This window comes from Lepisma saccharinum, chromosome 21 (genome assembly GCF_977018435.1).
Source record: "Lepisma saccharinum chromosome 21, izLepSacc3.1, whole genome shotgun sequence".
NCBI lineage: Eukaryota > Metazoa > Arthropoda > Insecta > Zygentoma > Lepismatidae > Lepisma > Lepisma saccharinum.
In genome coordinates this window covers 14,606,733-14,625,231 of record NC_139249.1, presented here as the reverse complement: position 1 = coordinate 14,625,231, position 18,499 = coordinate 14,606,733, and the positions used below count along the sequence as shown (strand labels likewise).

At 40.9% G+C, this 18,499-nt stretch overlaps 3 protein-coding genes across 3 annotated transcripts in view; 1 reads left to right on the top strand and 2 right to left on the bottom strand.

The window, feature by feature from the left end:
- LOC146004521 (actin, cytoplasmic type 5-like) overlaps positions 1–1,679 on the bottom strand; it is a 35,753-nt gene extending 34,074 nt beyond the window's left edge. The window contains exon 1 of the mRNA XM_083143400.1: positions 1,502–1,679. The gene's annotated coding sequence lies outside the window, so the exon portion shown is untranslated. The remainder of the gene's footprint in view (positions 1–1,501) is intronic.
- The window catches only part of FANCI (Fanconi anemia complementation group I), a 188,333-nt gene that overhangs the window by 18,169 nt on the left and 151,665 nt on the right, over positions 1–18,499 (top strand). The gene's annotated exons all lie outside the window — the stretch shown is intronic.
- LOC146004053 (uncharacterized) lies at positions 4,466–10,634 on the bottom strand. The gene is made up of 3 exons (XM_083142664.1): positions 9,871–10,634; positions 7,365–8,047; positions 4,466–4,857 (listed from the first exon to the last, which is right to left on the bottom strand). The coding sequence occupies exons 1-3, from the start codon at positions 10,539–10,541 to the stop codon at positions 4,499–4,501; spliced, it is 1,713 nt and encodes a 570-aa protein (XP_082998790.1). The 5' UTR covers positions 10,542–10,634; the 3' UTR covers positions 4,466–4,498.

Here is an 18,499-nt window from a genome sequence, read left to right as displayed (position 1 = left end):
CGCATTTCGTAACAAAAAAAAAATTAATGAGAAGAACGAGGGCTGAGCTTGAATTACCAACTACAGGGTTAAAACATACAGGTTAACCCACGGTACATTTTTTACGTTCGGGAATTTTCGTGTAACCTAGGTTATATGACCTCACAATTTTTTTAAAAAAAAACGACAGCTTTTTTCGCAGGTAAAGCGTTCCTTTGCACAACATTTAATGTTCTAGACATGAGATTGGATTGAAATATTCATAACGAACTGATTTAATAGAATAATGAAGTACTTTGTGGTGTCTGCTAACAATTTTTTTTAAAAGAAAATTGAGTATGATGGCACACGATGAATGCATGAAAAGCATTAACAAAAGTGCTTTACGTGTGTGACACTTTAAAAATGTAGAAAGTTTTGACTTCATTTGTCTGTGAAGCAATGGCAGCGACTAGGGAGGCGAGGGAGGGCAATTTCCCCCCACTTTTTGCCACTTTTGTCCCCGCACTATACTAAACTTTATCTACAAAGGGAAATATACTGCCCTTGTTGTCCCTACTTTTGGCACCTTGTCCCCCCGGTTTTGGAACCCAATCGCCGCCACTGCTGTGAAGTATATAGGCTGCAGATGCTAGGACGTTTTATTGGTGGAATGTGCAAATTATATGCATTCACAAACATCTAAACCTTAATGCAATTAAAAGCAATAATAATTTTCATATTAATTCATTTTGTTATTAACTTTTCGTAGAATGCCCCTACAATATCCATAGAGAAATCTATTTCTGCAGTACATTGAACTATAGTGTCTTAATGTCAATTGCTACAACACAATATTGTTGTATACGTTTGTATTTTTGGCTAGTGTACATCGCTTTTCTACCCTATTTAGGTGAATCGCTACGATGTTGATGAAATAGATGAAAAAACATACACGTGGTTTACGCTACACCAGCCACCCCTCGACGGATATGGGCTAAATATCGATACATGACTCTTGTGCCCAAGGAAAGATGCTCTACCATTGAAAACATATGTAACAGCATACTTAAAATATTAGTAGAATTAGCGTCCCCGATGGCGTAGTGGTAACGTCATGGACTTGCAATCAAGGGGTCCCGGGTTTGATACACGGTGGGGGTACATGTGCTTCGGATCCCACTTTAAACTGTAGGTCCAGTCTCGATTAGCCTTACTGTGCATTAAGTAGACTTAAAACACCAAACCAATCAATCAATCTTCCTGTGCATAAAGTGAAATTAGAACTCAAACTCAAATATTAGTAGAATTTTCTTTCCAGCGTTCCTATACTGTTCTTGTGAATAACAACCACTGGCTACACTCACCTCACTCTGTTTTTCTTATACAGCATATTTGCAGAAGATTCAATTCAACCTACGCTGTATAAAATACATCTTATTACTAACTTCTTTGACCCTGTACAAAGCTAAACGGACAGTATCTCTGCACCGAAAACACATACGAAAATCACAACACTTCAACATTTAAACATCGCACTAACCTGCTTCAGGAAGAACAACAGAAGGTATGTCTCAGAGCAAAGACAGTCCACAACTATTTCCTCTACTCACAATCGCAGCGTATAAAAAAAACAACACGAACACTGAAGGACGTTTCTTTCAGAACCACATTAAACCTGGGCAAAACGAAGCCTTAGCAATGACTGAAGAATGGTATTCTATCTGTGCAATTTAAATACAGGATCTCTTTTGCACACTCCACTTACCCCGGCTCGATGCGTCGTGACTGCGTGACGTCACATGTCCCAGACGAGGCCATGCAAGCAGATCGCGCTCGGACCCTTCGTCTCGGCTTCATGAATATACCAGGAATATGTTAACAACGTCTTAATGCTGCTCTCGCCTTAATTAAGGAACGATTCTCCCTTTTCTTCTTTTTTTCACGCTGTGCTTGGCACATAATGTGGCCAAAACTTCCGCGTGTGACTTGAACTAGAAGCGGGAGGTTAAATTCTTCGGAAACAGTTTCTTCTTCTCGTGATGCACTTTCTCAGTATCAGGCCCGTATCGAGGCTGAGCTACACTCAGAGAATTAAATACATCATATGGATTGATGCATCAGAATACATCGATTGATACACTAAAGTGTGTCTTATGGCTTCTTCAAAGAATCAGATTCAAATTTGATGCATTCGGGTGCATTTTTGTATGTCGTGAAAGAAACACCAAAGTGCATCATTTGATTCAAGTGATTATTTATTTCAGTCGAGATGCACTTCAATGCATCAGTTGATGCGTTTTGATACACCTTGATGCGTTTTGATGCACCAGAATGCATCTCTTTTTTGATTATGCACTTAAAGGTTTCGTCTGAGCTACATAAACTGTGTAGCTCCGACCAAACTTTTAAGTGCATCATCGAAAAAGATGCAGGAAGGTGCATCAAGGAACATCAACTAATGCATTGAAGTGCATCTCGACTGAAAGAAATCCTCACTTGAATCAAATGATGCACTTTGGTGTTTCTTTCACGACATACAAAAATGCACCCAAATGCATCAAATTTGAATCTGATTCTTTGAAGAAGCCATAAGACACACTTTAGTGCATCAATCGATGCATTCCGATGCATTAATCCATATGATGCATTTAGTTTTTTGTGTGTAGGGGCAGGACTGTAGTCGAGTCTATACGGCGGTATATGCACACACAAATGTCAACCTCACTTCGACGTAGTGCACCCTGAACTGCATTTTGCAGACTAACGAGGCTCTGGCGTCTGGGCTCATGGCCTGTATAATCCTCTATGGGACTTGTGTCCTGTCCACATGTGTTTGTTTTATAGCCGGCCCGGTAACAGTTTCATATCGGCACAACGTATTTCTTCATTTTTACAGAAGAGACTACTTACGGAGATGAGTTTCTGTAGCATTTTCAAAGTTCGTGCAGGTATTTTCTTTAATGTTGGAATCAATTTCACCGGAAATTCATGTATTTTTCAAGAGAAATATCTCTCCGAAGCACAATAGCCGTTGCTTTCATTTCCTTCCTCTACGTGAACCGGATGTAACCCCCTGTCAGTGTTTCCAACCACGCCGTTGTTTCGCAAGAAGACGTAAAAACGAAATATACATTCCTGATATTACTACGACCCCAAATTTTAACTATGTTTGCCTAACCGAACCTAACCTTACCGTGAATGGTTTGTGGGGCTATGCGTGAATGGTTTGTGGGGCATTTTTCGCTTAAGAAGGTTGGAAACACTGCATACCCACTGCTGATCCACAACGCTAGTCAAGCTGTGCCCGCCCGTAAGCAAAAAAAAAAAAGTAACAACAATAATTACTCGTAATGTGAAAAATTGAAATTATTTTCGTGGAAAAAGCATAATTCCACCTTGAAGAATCTTTCGCAATGCAGTATACGTAAGTACGAATGTTAAAAATGACGAAATAAACAAGTGAGAGGTGTTGTGCCCATACGAAACTGGTATCGCCGGCCCACGTGGAGGAGTGGTTATCACTTCGCGCTACGACGCCAGGGATCCCGGGTTCGAATCCCGGTTTTTGAGTGTCCATTCATCAATTTCATCAAATCATCACTCTTCCCCATCTTCGCAAATTAGCCAAAGTGGCACAAGGAGCATAGTGGGCCTCCTCGATGGCGCAGTGGTAGCGTCGTTGCCTTGTAATCAAGGGGTTCCGGGTTCGATACCCAGTAGATGCACATAGTGGTTCGGATCCCACTTTAAACTGTAGGTCCAGTCCCAATTAGCCTTTCTGTATATAAAGTGGCCTTAAATTCAAATTACTGGTGATTCAATTTCTTCGGATCCCCTCTGAACTGTAATTCTAGATCGTGCCTGGCGTGTATGTGCATTGGCGTGCCCAAGAGAGGGGTTAGTGGGTGTTATAACGCCCTCCTCCTCCTTTTGGTTCAGCATCTACAAAGTAAATAACTTTAAATGCTGGAAAATATGGCAAGAAAGGGCAGACTACGACAGTTTCTTTCAAAAATATTAAATAAATAATAATTGTTTACCATTTGTTTTATTGTCAATGTTTATTTACTCGTATTTTAGATTGGCAGTACCAAAGATTTATGTACAATACTACTTGTGAATATGCATAAAATATTAATCAGGAACCTTACTTTTCGTCAACTGGATCTATTAATAAAATTTTCAGTACCTTATCTATTTGACATTGATTTTCCTTCTCATGGTAGATGTTTTTATACAATTTTTTCCGTTCTTAGTTGCACGTAAGCTAGATAATGAATATGTGCTGTTATCTATATTCTTATACCGTCTGTTTACGTATTAGTGCAATAATAAGAATGCAATATTAATTCATTTACGTATTGGAAATAATATTATTTTTATTTCTCAGATACTTGGTTCGGAACCCCCCCGAAATATATTTCTAGATACGTGCCTGAAGGAAACTAAAAATGACTTGCGGGGTTAAAAGAACTTCTATTATCCATGTGCTTATAAGGCAAAGATACTACATGTTTCCAAGAATATTAACAGTCTCTCACGTAAAAAAGTAATTGTACTCCTCCTGTCTCTTCAATTCCTCAGGGTCGACCTTCTTCTTTTCTTTTCGGGGCTCCCTCCTCGGCTGGCAGCTGGTGACCAGCGGCCTCCCTTGCCTCTTGTACGGGGGCAGGGCGGTGGCGATCACGATGTCCACGAACCTCGACGTTCGCTTGTCTTCTTCCGCCTCCAGTTGCTTCCCTATCGCTTCTCTCTTGTCCTCCCGCCTCTTGGCTGCCCTGACTTCATAGAAAACTTCCCTCGGGACGTTGTCCAGCTCCTGGACTATGTCGAGGAACCTCTTCTCGATGCGGGCGAACATTCGTCTGCAGTCTTGTCCTGCGAACGATTCCTTTCCTGCAACGATCAAGCCAGCCTGTCATTAAGAACTTGACGATGTCACTGGCGTGTTCCGAAAATTTGACCTTGTTACGCCCCATCTAGATTAATCAGATATAATTGAAACAAAACACCAACGCAGGCATGCAAGTAAAACAAAGACAGAAGTCCGACAACTTCAAATTTTCATAAAAATTCCCTTTTTTACCAACAATTGGACCTGGATTCTTCTGCACCAAGGAATTCCATGTACGCACTAAGTGTTTTTGAACTTCTAAGTGCGAACCGTTGGCTGTACGCACTACATGTTGATTCACATTGGTTATTCTTTTGACAAATGTTCCACAGTCCACGTATTATAAGCTAAGGCTACTTTGTGTGGTTTCTTCGCTCTTATCGGTATCCGCTATCGCCTTTCTTCGTCGTTCTCTCACTTCCCACAAATATCTCCCACTCGTTGCACTATCTCACTTATGATTCCTCTTCTATCTTCTACCACTTCCATTGCCTGTTACGTTCTTAACCCACTTGTCTCGCAAATCACGCGTAGAGGGGCAGGCAGATAGCAGATGCTCGACCGTCACTCCCTCCCAGCACAAAGAGCATATCGTTTCCCCTGCTTCATTCTTCATTTTACTTGTTTCCAACCCCCCAGTCTGAACCATGCTAACTCTCCCCTTTCTCAAAGCTCCTTTAGCAATATGTGATCTTACATTTGAGAAAGTGAAAATTTTCAAATATTTTGTAAGATGGGAGAGAGAAGAAGAATTAAGAGCTCTCTCGCTCTCTTTCTTTCTCTCTCTCTTTCTCTCTCTCTCTCTCTCTTTCTGTCTTTCTCTCTCTCTTTCTCTCTCACTCTCTCTCTGTCTTTCTCTCTATCTCTCTCCCTGTCTTTCTCCCCCAATCTCTCTCTCTTTTTCTCTCTCCATCTCGTTCTCTTTCCCCCTCTCTCTCTCTCTCTCTCTCTCTCTCTCTTTCTCTCTCTATCTCGTTCTCTTTCCCTCTCTCTCTCTCTCTCTCTCTCTCTATCTCGTTCTCTTTCCCTCTCTCTCTTTCTCTCTCTCTCTTTCTCTCTCTCCCCGAGAAAGTAGAAAAAGAGAGAGATGCAGAGCGAGGGAAGAGAAGAGAAAAGGGAGAGAGTTCGTTTATTTGTATTTTGTTTTAAGCTGTGCACATCTAGGCTAATCTGGACTGGACCTACAATTCAAAGTGGGATACGAACCACTATGTGCCTCCACCGGGTATCGAACCCAATAACCCCTTGATTACAAGGAGACGGGGTTATCACTACGCCATCAAGGAGACCCAAAGAGAGAGAAGAAATAAGTTAGAATGGAGGAAAGAGAGAATAAAAGACTCTCTCTCTCTCTCTCTCTCTCTCTCTCTCTCTCTCTCCCTCTCTCTCTCTCTCTCTCTCTGAGAAAAAATAGAAAAAGAGAGAGCGTAGAACTATATATTAATTTAGTAAAAATGAGAATATATGAAACAATTCTACAATGTACAACATACAGGGTTTCTATAAATTAGTTATACAAAAGTAACCGTTAATTTTGAGGAAACTGTATGTGTAACAGAAATGGTTTAAACATCAATGAATACAGCACATCTTCAAGTTTATTGTCGCACGTTGTTAGTTTCAGACGCCGCCACTGGAGGCGTGAGCGTTTGTTTATCTTACACAAGTACTGACGTGGATTGGTCGTGGTGGAACGATTCCGTGGCCACCTCGTTCGCCTGATTGGAACCATGGATTTCTTTATCTGGGGTTACATTACAGAACGTGTGTTTGTTCCCCCTCTTCTCCGCAAAAGTCGACGAGGTGGCCACGGAATCGTTCCACCACGACCAATCCAAGTCGGTACTTGTGTAAGATAAACAAACGCTCACGCCTCCATTGGCGGCGTCTGAAACTAACAACTTGCGGCAATAAACTTGAAGATATCATTGATGTATAAACCATTCATTTCTGTTACACATACACTTTCTTCACAATTAACGGTTACTTTTGTGTAACTGATTTATAGAAACCCTGTATATATAACACTGAAATTTACCCCTAAAATGGAAAATAAACTCCTAGCAGATCTTCGGAAAATTTGAGGATAATGACAAATAGAGAGCCAATGATAACAAAGAAAGTGAACTGCATAAGTATCTTGTCATTATCGTCATCAGAAGAAACTTGGAGGTAATGGAAGTGATGCAATAGAGCACGGATGGAAAAATGTTCATGGGAATTAATTAAAATGGTTACAGCCATTTATACACAGAAGTGTTTGATATTAATTATGTAAGTTATTAATATTTGCTGGTGAGAAAAGACCATGTAATTGAGGTTAAAAACAAGTCAACGTTGGTTCTAAACAGGATGGTCATTTCCTGATGTTTGATCATCAACTCATCTAATCGCACCTGATCAACTTTTATATACAACATAAAAAACCATATGTTCCTCAAAACTCTGAGTCTTTACTTTATCTACATCATACTGGATATAGTAAGAAGAAGCAGTAAAATATATGTACCTATTATAGATTCATACATTTGGGTCACTTTCACATTGCAGGCATCCAATATTTTCTGGGTATCTTGCAAGTCTAGCTTACCCCACCATCTGGCGATATTTCCCTTGTGTTCGTCACTTTTCTTGCACTGTTGTTCTATTTTGCCTTTCAACTTTGTCACGGTGTCAGTCAGATAGTGGATTTCTAACTTTGCTTTCCTGGTGACATCTTCTGTGAGCTTCTTCGCGTCGTGGAGCAACTTGTCGCTGTCCGTGATGTACTGGATTTGCCTCAGGATGTCCATTTCAAGAAAAGTTAAGGCTTGCAGTATGTTCACCGGCTTGGGTACGTATTCCTCGGGGTTTATAATCTTCTCCCTGCTTGTCTCGCCTTCCACGAATTCCTCGTAGAAATGGTCCACGCTGCCCCTCGTGTCTCGGAAGCTCTTGTTGCGCCGCTTGTCGTCTCTCGTCTGCGACAGGGCGGTGATCACCGCGTCGTCTGTGTTGAGGTAAGTGTCCAAGAGTTGGTAGGTGCCGTGTTGGAGCTGCTTGAGGGCGTGGAATCTCTTGTAGAGCTTTCCGACGTCGTACACCAGCTTGTCGAATTCCTTCGAGAGTAAGCTCTTCTGTTCGGTCAAGGCGACTGTGTAGAGATGTTCTTCCTTGGCAATGTCGGAGATCCTCTGCACTTCGGCGGCTGACCTGTTGATGATGATGATGATCAGTTGACAGCTATGGCCATTTTGCACACTCAAGTAAACGAGGAAAAATCCTCTTACCAAAAACCCTTACCTTAAAGTTAAAAGGCTGGCCTGCGTGGCGGAATGGATAGCACATTGCACTACGACAACATGGATTCCTGCCTGGGCATGTTATTTGTGAGTGTCTCTTCATCAATTTAATCATCATCACTCATCCTCGTGTTTGCGATTAGTCCAAAGTTGTAGATAAGCGAAGTAAAATAAACCAAATCAATCAGTCAATCCATAAATTTGTGTGGTATATCGACGCACAAGAGCATTTTGTATACCCTCAATGTATAGATGAGAAGGTCTAAATATGGGCGAAGGTTTAAATATGGGTTTTGGAGTTATCAGCGCTCCCGGGTGCTGCAGCCTGGCAGAGGCTATGGGAACTGGTTATCTGTCAAGGACAAAGGTTGCGGCGCCAATTCGCAAGAGAAAGTGGTGGTTAGTTTCGGCCTTGGACGCTGTTATAGAATTGCGACCTCCGAAAACTTTTTGCAGGTATGTTTTAACTCAGCGTTTTCTGAATTCTCATCTGCTTTGTATAGGTTATGATATTAGCGGTACATAAAACAAATGTGGGCTTTTATAATGCCATGGTTTGTTTGTGAAATATGTACCACAGAGAGCGAAAATAAATTGAAGAAGAAAAATAGCGTCTAAATATGGGCTATGGCATGAGGTCTAATGTTGAGATCACATTTTCAACAAATATTTGGATGTTTTTCTTAATTCCTATTTTTCCCATTCCGCGTGATTTTCAAAACAATAGATTATTCATAAATATGAATTTTATAGTGTTTTAGCGATAAATGACTGTTTTTTAAATTGTAATTGCTTTTTGTGATTTTGCCACTAGTAGCCCATATTTAGCCCTCAATTTTGAAATACATCATTTTACCATTTTTTTGGAAATTGCTATTAAAAAAATAAGACGTTCTGTACTTTATCATGCTATTACATTTAAGTACATATTTCATAGATATGCATTTTAAAGGCAGGTGCTTGATATATTATTTTTTTTCCTCCGAAAATGGGAACATAAAAAGGGGGGGCCCATATTTAGACCTTTTCCTCTACAGGTCAATATCTCCTTATCCAAAATCCTTACCCAGGTTCGATACACAGTGATGGCACATAGTGGTTCGGATCCCACTTTAAACTGTAGATTCAGTTCCGATTATCCTAGCTGTGCATTAAGTGACTTGAAGCCAAAATTGAAACTACAATCCTTACCTGAAAAAAATTGGATGTAAAAAAGGTTAAAAGTGACAGTTTGTAAATGGACCTTCACGGGACATACACAACGCATTAAAAAGGTAAGGATACATAAAACGCTTCCTCACAGACAGTGGAAAAGACTCGGTCTCAAAATTCTGAAATGTATTTGCTAAAACACTGGGAAAGTAAAATCGGTTCATTCGAAAAGAATATGCCGAACACTTAAAACAGGATTTCATTTTAATTAAAGTTTTTGGTACACCGGCACCTATGGTCATTTTGCATTCTTCAATGCAAAATCCTTCGCTGAGAGTTAAAGAAAAGTGTGTAACTGTCCGTTGAGCAAGGCTGAAAGTGCACAGGAACAAACACAACACATCAAAAAGAATACACTAAAAACTTCCCTTGACACGATGGAAGATGCCGATCTTCTCAAAAAGCTAAGAACATTACTCAAAACACTGTCGTCATCACCCAACAGGGATGATAAACAACTGAGAAGATTAAAAGTCTGTCCGACTTTTAACCAATAAGAACGCTTAAAAAGGAATTACTGACCTGTCGAGATAGTCATTGTAAGAATACCAATTCCTTCTGAAATTCTCTTCAGTTTTCTCCAGCAACTTCAGCTCCCTTTCGTACTTTACCGCCGTTCTGTACATCGAGTCCTTCTTGAACCCAATCACCAGTCTCGTCTGCAGCACGCTCACCATTTGCTCCCTATAGCAGTCCATCTTCACCGGATCCTTGTTCTTCCTCCCGGCGACCGAGGTGAAGAAGTTGAAGTCCTGGTCCACTACTCCTTCCGGAAGCTCGACGTCTGCCATGTCCTTCAAAATGTTTCTCCTGTTGTCGACTTGCATTGACTTTTCCCCCAGGGACATCTTCACGAACGTATCCCTCGCGACCTTTCGCCTGTACCTCTGAACTTCTCTGACCGAAAGAAACCTGTCCGGCGAGGACACGAAGAAAGGATTGCGCCCTTCCGCCAGCCCTTGGAAGGGCCCCACGCCCTTCGTCCTTCCGTGAAACTTCTCCGGTCGCAGCAGTGCAGCTGAGATCGAGGATTGAACATTTTTGCGTGGTTTCGCTTCCGTCCATTCTGTCCTTATGGATCGCCGGTTCCTAATATCCAACAGCAATGCATTCCCTTTCTTGGACCTCCAAAATACCGATTTCCGTCTGAAATTGTAATAAGCCTTCAACCGGATCGGCCGTTCAATCTTCATGGCTAAGAGCCTTTGGACACCAAAACCGTTCAAAAAAAGCAAAAACAAAAAAAAAACTTTAGCTACGAAAATTTCTGTCAAATGGGAAATGCTTAAATCCATACAAGCAATGGTTCCCATAGATACCGAACCAAACAATAGCATTTGTTACACATACAGCAGTTGTTCCATTAACGTGGAATACGGTTCTATATGTAAAAAGCCATGAAGGCGTATAAGGGGTGTTGAGTTAGAGCCCCACACTTTCTTGATCACGACCGAAAGTGGGGGTGATGTGATCAGCACCACGTCCCTGGCCGCCTTTACCCGCCACAATTTCCTCCATGTACCCACTTATACGACTCTGGGTGGGTGCCGGAGCCGCTTGAACAGGTGGGGAAAATCCCGGCTCTCCCCCGCCGAGGATCAAACCCGGGACTCTCGCATGGTAGTCAGACACCCTAACAACTTTTTCCTCTTAAGGAATACCCCTACACGGTAGTATCCCCCGTCATTCACACATTTTCTTAACTTTCACTCATAACAATTTTTACTATATTCTCGGTTTTCTCTCATTACGGACAAACGCAAACATCCATGTCCTAGCCGGAATTCGAACACGGGACCCCTGGCTTCGTAGCGCGATTCGCTGACCACTCCCCCCCAAAAAAACCGACATTTTACTATGTGCCTCCACTGGATATCGAACGCGGGATCCCTTGATTACAAGCCAACGACGCTACCACTGCGCTATCGGGGAGGCCCCATACGACTGAGCTACCATGACGTCAATTCTAGTATGCAAATCTATAATGTCATGTTGTTATTGATTAACTTGTCTTGCGTTGATATATGCTGCTAATACCTGTTACATGTTTGGGTTCAATACAAGGTGTTTGATCTTGTATGTTCAATTTCACTGTGTTAATCTAGATAATGCCTTGATAAATATTTATTTCATTATGTTACGTTTATTGAATGGTAGCCAAGTACAAGTACCTTTGTATGTACTAACGGACTGCAGAATAGGTACCATAGGAGCATAAGTGGATTTGAAATCTAGGGGTGCGCGTAGGATAATGAACTTCCAATGGGGTTTGATCGTTAGACGGGTTGAGCAATTTAGATTACCCAGTTTGAAAATAATATAGTCAGCCCTAGAGACAATGAAACTTCAAAAATGTTGTACCGTTCTTTTCACTGCACTTGTCCATTTACATACATGTAGACTTTACTACTGCGCTTTGTGTGCATTTGCTACAGTTATTTGTGAAACACTATGTCTGCCAAATGGCCACCTTGTTTAGCAATGCACTGAACAAGACGATTACGGACACTTTGCATGACACGCTCAAGGACATCCGAGGTTGTGCGCTCAATTTCCTCCCTGATGCGTTCCTTCAGCTGTTCCACACTTCCCATTCTGGTTGCAAACACCTTATCCTAGAAGTGTCCCCAAAAGGAAGAAGTCTGGGGCAGTTAGGTCGGGGGATCTGGCGGGCCATTGAATGGGCCAGCGCTCTATGGCTACTGATAGTCAAGGCCACAAAGCTGTTTCCGTCGTCGTCCGTCCACGCAGTATAGCCAACTCTCCATTTTCAAAAATGTCCGAAAAGTTTTAATTTGGCAGACAGTGTTTCACAAATAGCTGTAGCAAATGCACACAAAGCGCAGTAGTAAATTCTACGTGGCATGTACGTATGTAAATGGACAAGTGTAGTGAAAAGGATGATATCACATTTTTTGAGTTTCATTGTCTCTAGGGCTGCGTATTTTCAAACTGGGTAATCGAAAATGCTCCACCCTGTATAATTAGAAATATTCTTCTTTATATAATCCTCTGGTTATAAACAGCGATTCAGATTATTATTATTAGTAGTATTAGTATTTCTACGTTACTCTAGCGTGAATCTTTTGCTTGAAAGATTCTGTTCATTTGTTTTCATGGCAGCTTTTATAACTACGTAAAATGATATTTTGTCCTTCACATATGAAACGTTTAATGTTAACATGACATACTAATAGTGTACAAAAACTAAAGATTATGTAAAGCGGCAGTAATACATAAGAAAAGTACCATAAGAATATAACAAAGAAAGAACTGAAGTTTTATAACGCAGATGCTATTTGGGACTTGAGCTACTCTTTGCATACGTTTACTGTCACTGATTCTAGAGGAGCAGACTGAACTATTTCAACATGCACTTGTGTCGCCCCTGTCAACACATGCCTTTTAAGCACTAAACTATTCAGTCTATGTTATAAAAATCTATGTTGTTAAGAATTAGTGTTGAATATTTTCTCTAAGGATTGTTAGATTTCTTTCCATAAAAATGTTATTGTTAATGTTACAATAGGTAATGAATTGTTTAACTTAAATATAAAAAAATGCTGAAACTATGCAAATATAAAACAACTATGTAGTAACCTTGGTAAATTGTAAACAAAATTATGATATAAAAGAGCTAAACTTTTGTAAGCCTACGGGACATTCTCCTGGTTGCCAAAGGCTGATGGTTCAGGGGATGTTGGGTAATATCTTGCTTTAATCTTCGGATTGGCTGGTGTACTAGTACTCCATTTGGCAGATTCCATAAACCCAACTCTGGATAAGGCGTTCTCCTGCATCATCAAAAAGACAGGGTTATAAACTTCGGTACAACTAATAGGTTTAGGCCTACAAGTTGTATCGGGTGAATTGTCTGTTTGAAAAGTGTTTGTATATTATCGGAAGTTTAAATAAACCTCCTAGTAAGAGATCTGAATGATTTTTTATTCCTAACCAATATAGGATAATTAAAAATAAATCCTGCAAAAGAGACCACGCAAGGCCTTGGTCCTACTAACCCTGAGAAGCCTCTGAGAAGTCCGATAAAGGCAGAAGGTGCGTGTCATACTATAAAAAGCTTTATATCATCTTTTATTTATTGTCCTTGTTATGATTAGACTATTAATAACATGAAAATTGTGGATGCTGAAGTGGGTGTGGACATGATAATAAGGGGTGCGCAGGCATTAAGTTAGAATCTTCAAATATTGTTCCCCCGATCCCCAATTTACAACTAGAAAATTCTTGGAAATCCCTTCGTAATAAACATGAAAGAAGTAAACATAGGGGGTGAGGAAGCCCGAAAACTCGAGACCAGGACCTTTTTACATTAGACCCTGTAGCATGCAGATCATTACAAGATATGATATGATCATGTTCTCCCAATGATGACATTAATTACGCTAGCTCTCCTTATCTCGGAGAAAGGATGCAAAAAGGAGTCACGTTTCGTTTCTCTTTTGTGTCACTCCTCTTCATAAATTCCCACCATAAAGAGAATAACTCCAAGGGCCGTTACTGTCAAGACCGAATGTTTTATGGACCTCGCTGTAATACCAGCCTTTATTATAATATTCGTACTCGCAAACGCGTATAGTAAGATTCCAGAGGAGATGCGTGCGGTAAATGTCTTGGAGGAATGTCTTACGAGGAATTACATGCAAAAAACATGGCTGCTGCAAATCTGTGGGTGTTTACAGCTATTAGTCTTGACTGGAGAAGTCCACGAATTAGGCATAATTAAGTGCAAGGCGGTATTTTTATTGGCGAACGTAGTCCAGATTCCATTAAGCATGCTTGACATCGTTGCTACCCTATTATGAATTGTAATTACATGAAAAAGGAGCTGTGAAGTTTTCCACTGAATGCGCGAGATCAAGTATCAACTCGTGAAACTCAAGTAGGGTGGATATGTTTTGTGTGTGTATAAATTTGTTCTCGCTGTTAAGGCTTGTAGGTTGAGTGAATGCCTGTCGTCTTTACAAGCAAAAACAGGGTTTGGGTTGAAAATGAACCATTACTTCGAGCTTTCTCACAGAGGCGGAGGCTTCAATGTAGTCTCATGCACAGAAGAATTTCGCTCGCCTTGGCTCAAGGGCTCAAAGCATGTCTATCTCTCAATTCCTCTTTGTTCTCTCTTCTTTTTCTTTCCTCTTTTTAGTTCTCTTTTCTCAAACTTTCTCTCTTGGCACCTTTGTCTCGCTCTTGCTACTGTTTTGTTTTCTCTTTTCTAATTTTCTTACTTTGTACCTTTATTCCCCCTCTCTCACTTTCCTCAATTATTTTCTTTTCTCTTTCTTACCTTCCTTTCTTTGCACCTCTTTCTCACATCTTCCTTTCTTCCTGCCCGTTTCTCTATCCATTTTTTTCCTCTGGTTTTCTGTTTCTTTTTATATCTATCTCCTATTTTTCTATCTTTCACCTACCTCTTTCTATTTTATCTATCAGTTTCTGTCCTTCATGTTTACTATCCCTTCCTCTCTTTGGAGTGGGCAAAGACATTCATGGTGGGCTAGAGGTTACCCTTGCCCATCCAGTGGCTACGCCCCTAATTATAGCACCCTTTGGCCCAGCTTACCCAAGGAAAGAACGATAGATATACCTAGGTACGAATGTGAGGTAAAATACGTCCTTACTCCTGCAAAAGAAACTAATATCCAGTGTTACAGTGATACATCACCTTGTGACATTTTTCGACATAACGCTCTAGGTTCTCTAAGACAAGGAGAATAGAGCTAACTGACTTGTTTAAAAATCGAGAAGCAGTTCTTCGGTATACTCGGCCTCTTGTCAAATTTTGATCAAACTTTGAACCATGGATCAAGTCCCGAGCATGAAAAGCAAACGGACCCCGAGAATGATACATTCATTTCAAACTCGAGACTTGGCAGGTAGCCAGTGTAACGCTCCTTTGGTGAATAAATAGGGTCGTTACATGGGGTATCTAGCTTAAATCCGTAGACACTTGAAAATATAAAGCATTCTATCATATTTCTTATAGTTTATTGACACAGATCTTACATAGAGTATTTGTAAGTACCTCCCCTAACCTAGCTAAGTTCTAATATTTCTGTAGGAGACTATCCAAGATTTTAGTAATACGAGTGATCAAAAAGTCACGCAACCCATGGAGGGACTATAAACGATGTTGGAAATGGCCACCATTCAGTTCCTCACACATGTGCACCCTTTCGAACATGTTCCTGAAGACCCTCTGGAGTGTATCACATTAAATGTTGTCCACAGTACGTTGAATATTCGTCTTCAGTTCGTCCAAAGTGTGTGGATGCGTTACGTAGGCCGCAGACTTCAGAAATCCCCAGAGGAAAAAGCCCGGCGGAGTGAGATCGGGAGACCTGGGCGGCCACAGTGGCTTCGTAATTATGCGCCCAGGTAACACAGATTCAAACAAATGTTACATGGGTTGCGTGACTTTTTGATCACTCGGTAGTAAAAGTGCATTACCTTACTCTGAGGTATTGGCTGGGTCTGCCGTCGAGCAGCAACTTCCCTGAACTGACATACTGTTCAATATTTGGGGGGGAGGGAATTATAGCAAGGCATCTTCCTGCCCCTTTTCTTACCAATGACGTTTCAAAGTCATTCCGATCTTAGTGGCTCTTTGTACACCAGACAGGCATTTGCATATCAAGGCGATACCGAGACAGTTAAAAACCTCGCCTCGTCTCGTCTCGTTATGTTGACTCTGTTTAGTTCGCTGTACTTTTTGACACTAGGCTGGTACAAGGATATGACGTTCAACCAATAGACGAATAGCGGTGTTCAAGTTCAGAAGATTCAACCAATGCCTGTCTGCTGCTTTAGACGTTCGTTTGATTGGTTAGCACGCGCACTACACCGCTCCAGAACGTAGAGCAAACGGTGCAGACACCAAATGCACTACTTGACACCAAATCAGACAAGTAGACGGGCCAGTGTTGCACTCTGTAACCAACTAGATGCGTGAATCAAAAAAAGTGTAACGAACTAAAGCCCGATCGCTCAGATTCTAATTTTGTATTTTCTGTCGAAAGGCAGGGAGGGTCGCACAAACTCTTCAACCAATCGCCTTGGTCCAGAGGAAATTCTTGAAGTATTCTGCTTTGCCAAACTTATGCCTGAAAGTGAAACAGGTAGCAAAGGCATCCCCAACAAGGCGAAGCAAACGCATGGGTCTCCCATCCATTTGCCTGTCCCTGAAACGTGAGCGAAGGGCGCGTCGTTTGAGCGCTCAGCGAGAAATGATATCGACTTGACGGCAAAAGTCAGAGTTGCTCGGACTTGAGCCTTGTTCGCCACAGATATACGTCGGTATTGCTGCTACAACGATTTCTCGTCGTCTTCTAAGAGAACCAAACCCAACACGCCTAACTTAACCACCACAGATTATTTACTTCCCCAAAAAGCTATCAGCCAATGGGAATGCTTGAAACAGTTGAAGCATCTATCACTGCCACAGGTATTAGCCACAGAATATATCGTTTTGATGTTTTTCATCTCGTGAAGCAAAGAGTTAAGGAGGAAAAAAATGTAAAGATGGCGGCTAGAATTTGTGATTAACGGCTTGCTATAGGGTAAAAGAAGGGACATTCGCCATGCTGGGAATTTCGCCTTACTTGTGGTTTTTGTAATCGTAGATAGAAACTATAGGTTGGAAACACTCACGGATCCCTGTAAAAAATCAAGTAACATGTGCCTTGTTTCCACTGAAAACTACAGTGTGGTGAGCGAACTAGCAAGCAAGCAGTACAGTTTGGAATGCACACTTGCGTCTACACAGAAGACAAAGGAAGGTGCCGAATTTCAATACTACGTTGGATATTGTCATTTCGTGGCAGATAAGAATTATTTTTCTTCCTTTTAATTATTGATATCGTAACCTCAAACCTTAAGAATGTCGTGAAAAGATTTGCTTTGGAAAGCGTGCATGTACAAGTAAACATAAGTTGTTTTCTTTCGACTATGCATTTGCTGGTAAATTCGCCAGAGTAACAGAAAATGTGTCGAACTTCCATTCTTACAGGCGATCTTTCACACACAACTTGTTCACAATGCATATGAACATTTAGGCCTATGTTTCTTAAATATGTAGGTCTTTTACACTTTGTTGTCTGACTTATTGGCAACAACTTGGTATTTCATACACTAAAACTGACGATAAAATGATAAATAAGTTATATGGCGAATTTCCCAGCATGTGGCGGGAATTTCGCCACTTTTTCTCATTTTAGTATTTTTATTGATTGATTGATTGATTGAATTGTTGTTTTAAGTCCACTTTATGCACAGTAAGGCTAATCGGGACTGGACCTACAGTTTAAAGTGGGATCCGAACCACTGTGCCATGTGCCTCCACCGGGTATCGAACCCGGGACCCCTTGATTACAAGGCAATTTAGTATTTTTAATATTACGGCATAAGTATAAGTAGCACAGTATTTATGTTATATTCCTCATAATCCACAATGACTACTTTTTGTATTGTATAAATTTTGTCCTTCTCTTTTCTTTAGAAGGAAAAAATGAAAAGCATTTTGGTGGCGAACTTCCCCTCCTTTACCCTATACAGATTACAGAGAAAGTTCAAGTAATAGAAGGTAATAACATTTTCCGCTTTTTGTTATTGTAATGAAAGTGTTGTTTATTCCAAATTTACACCGTAGTTTTGGAAAGTTCTGCACGTGTGTGAAATAGAAAATTTCGAATCACTCTTGGTGAAAAATGTTTCGTTTTGTTCTCAATAATTAGAATTAGAATTATATTTAATATTATCATAATAATCACTGAAATATTGTCCACTCGACGCAGCCATCTTGATCACAGATTACTTGAAAGCACTGATATTTTGACCAATGAGCACACACCGTCAAGTAAATTATGTCTGCTCAACGAAGGAAAATCTCGCTCAGACACTCGACACAACCCAGAAGGTGTCATTTACGACTGAGCAAAAATCAGCCGTGTGGCAACACCGCTTTTTGTACTTGGAAGCTCATCTGGAGACGAATAGTCTGGACTTGTTCTTTGGTCGGATGGGCTTTAGACGGGGCTGTTATAGAAAACCAGATACCAACGCAGCGTACCCGCTTAGAATCTAAGCGGCTTTCGAAGCGGGATAATGAATGGTGCTAGAAAGGGGAACGATTAGCGTT

Excerpts from the sequence above, each read along its gene's own strand:
- LOC146004053 (XM_083142664.1), bottom strand. The coding sequence starts at position 10,541 with ATGAAGATTGAACGGCCGATCCGGTTGAAGGCTTATTACAATTTCAGA. Across the intron at positions 8,048-9,870 it reads TACAATGACTATCTCGACAG|GTCAGCCGCCGAAGTGCAGA; the intron begins GTCAGTAATTCC and ends CATCATCAACAG. Across the intron at positions 4,858-7,364 it reads AATGTATGAATCTATAATAG|GAAAGGAATCGTTCGCAGGA; the intron begins GTACATATATTT and ends TGATCGTTGCAG.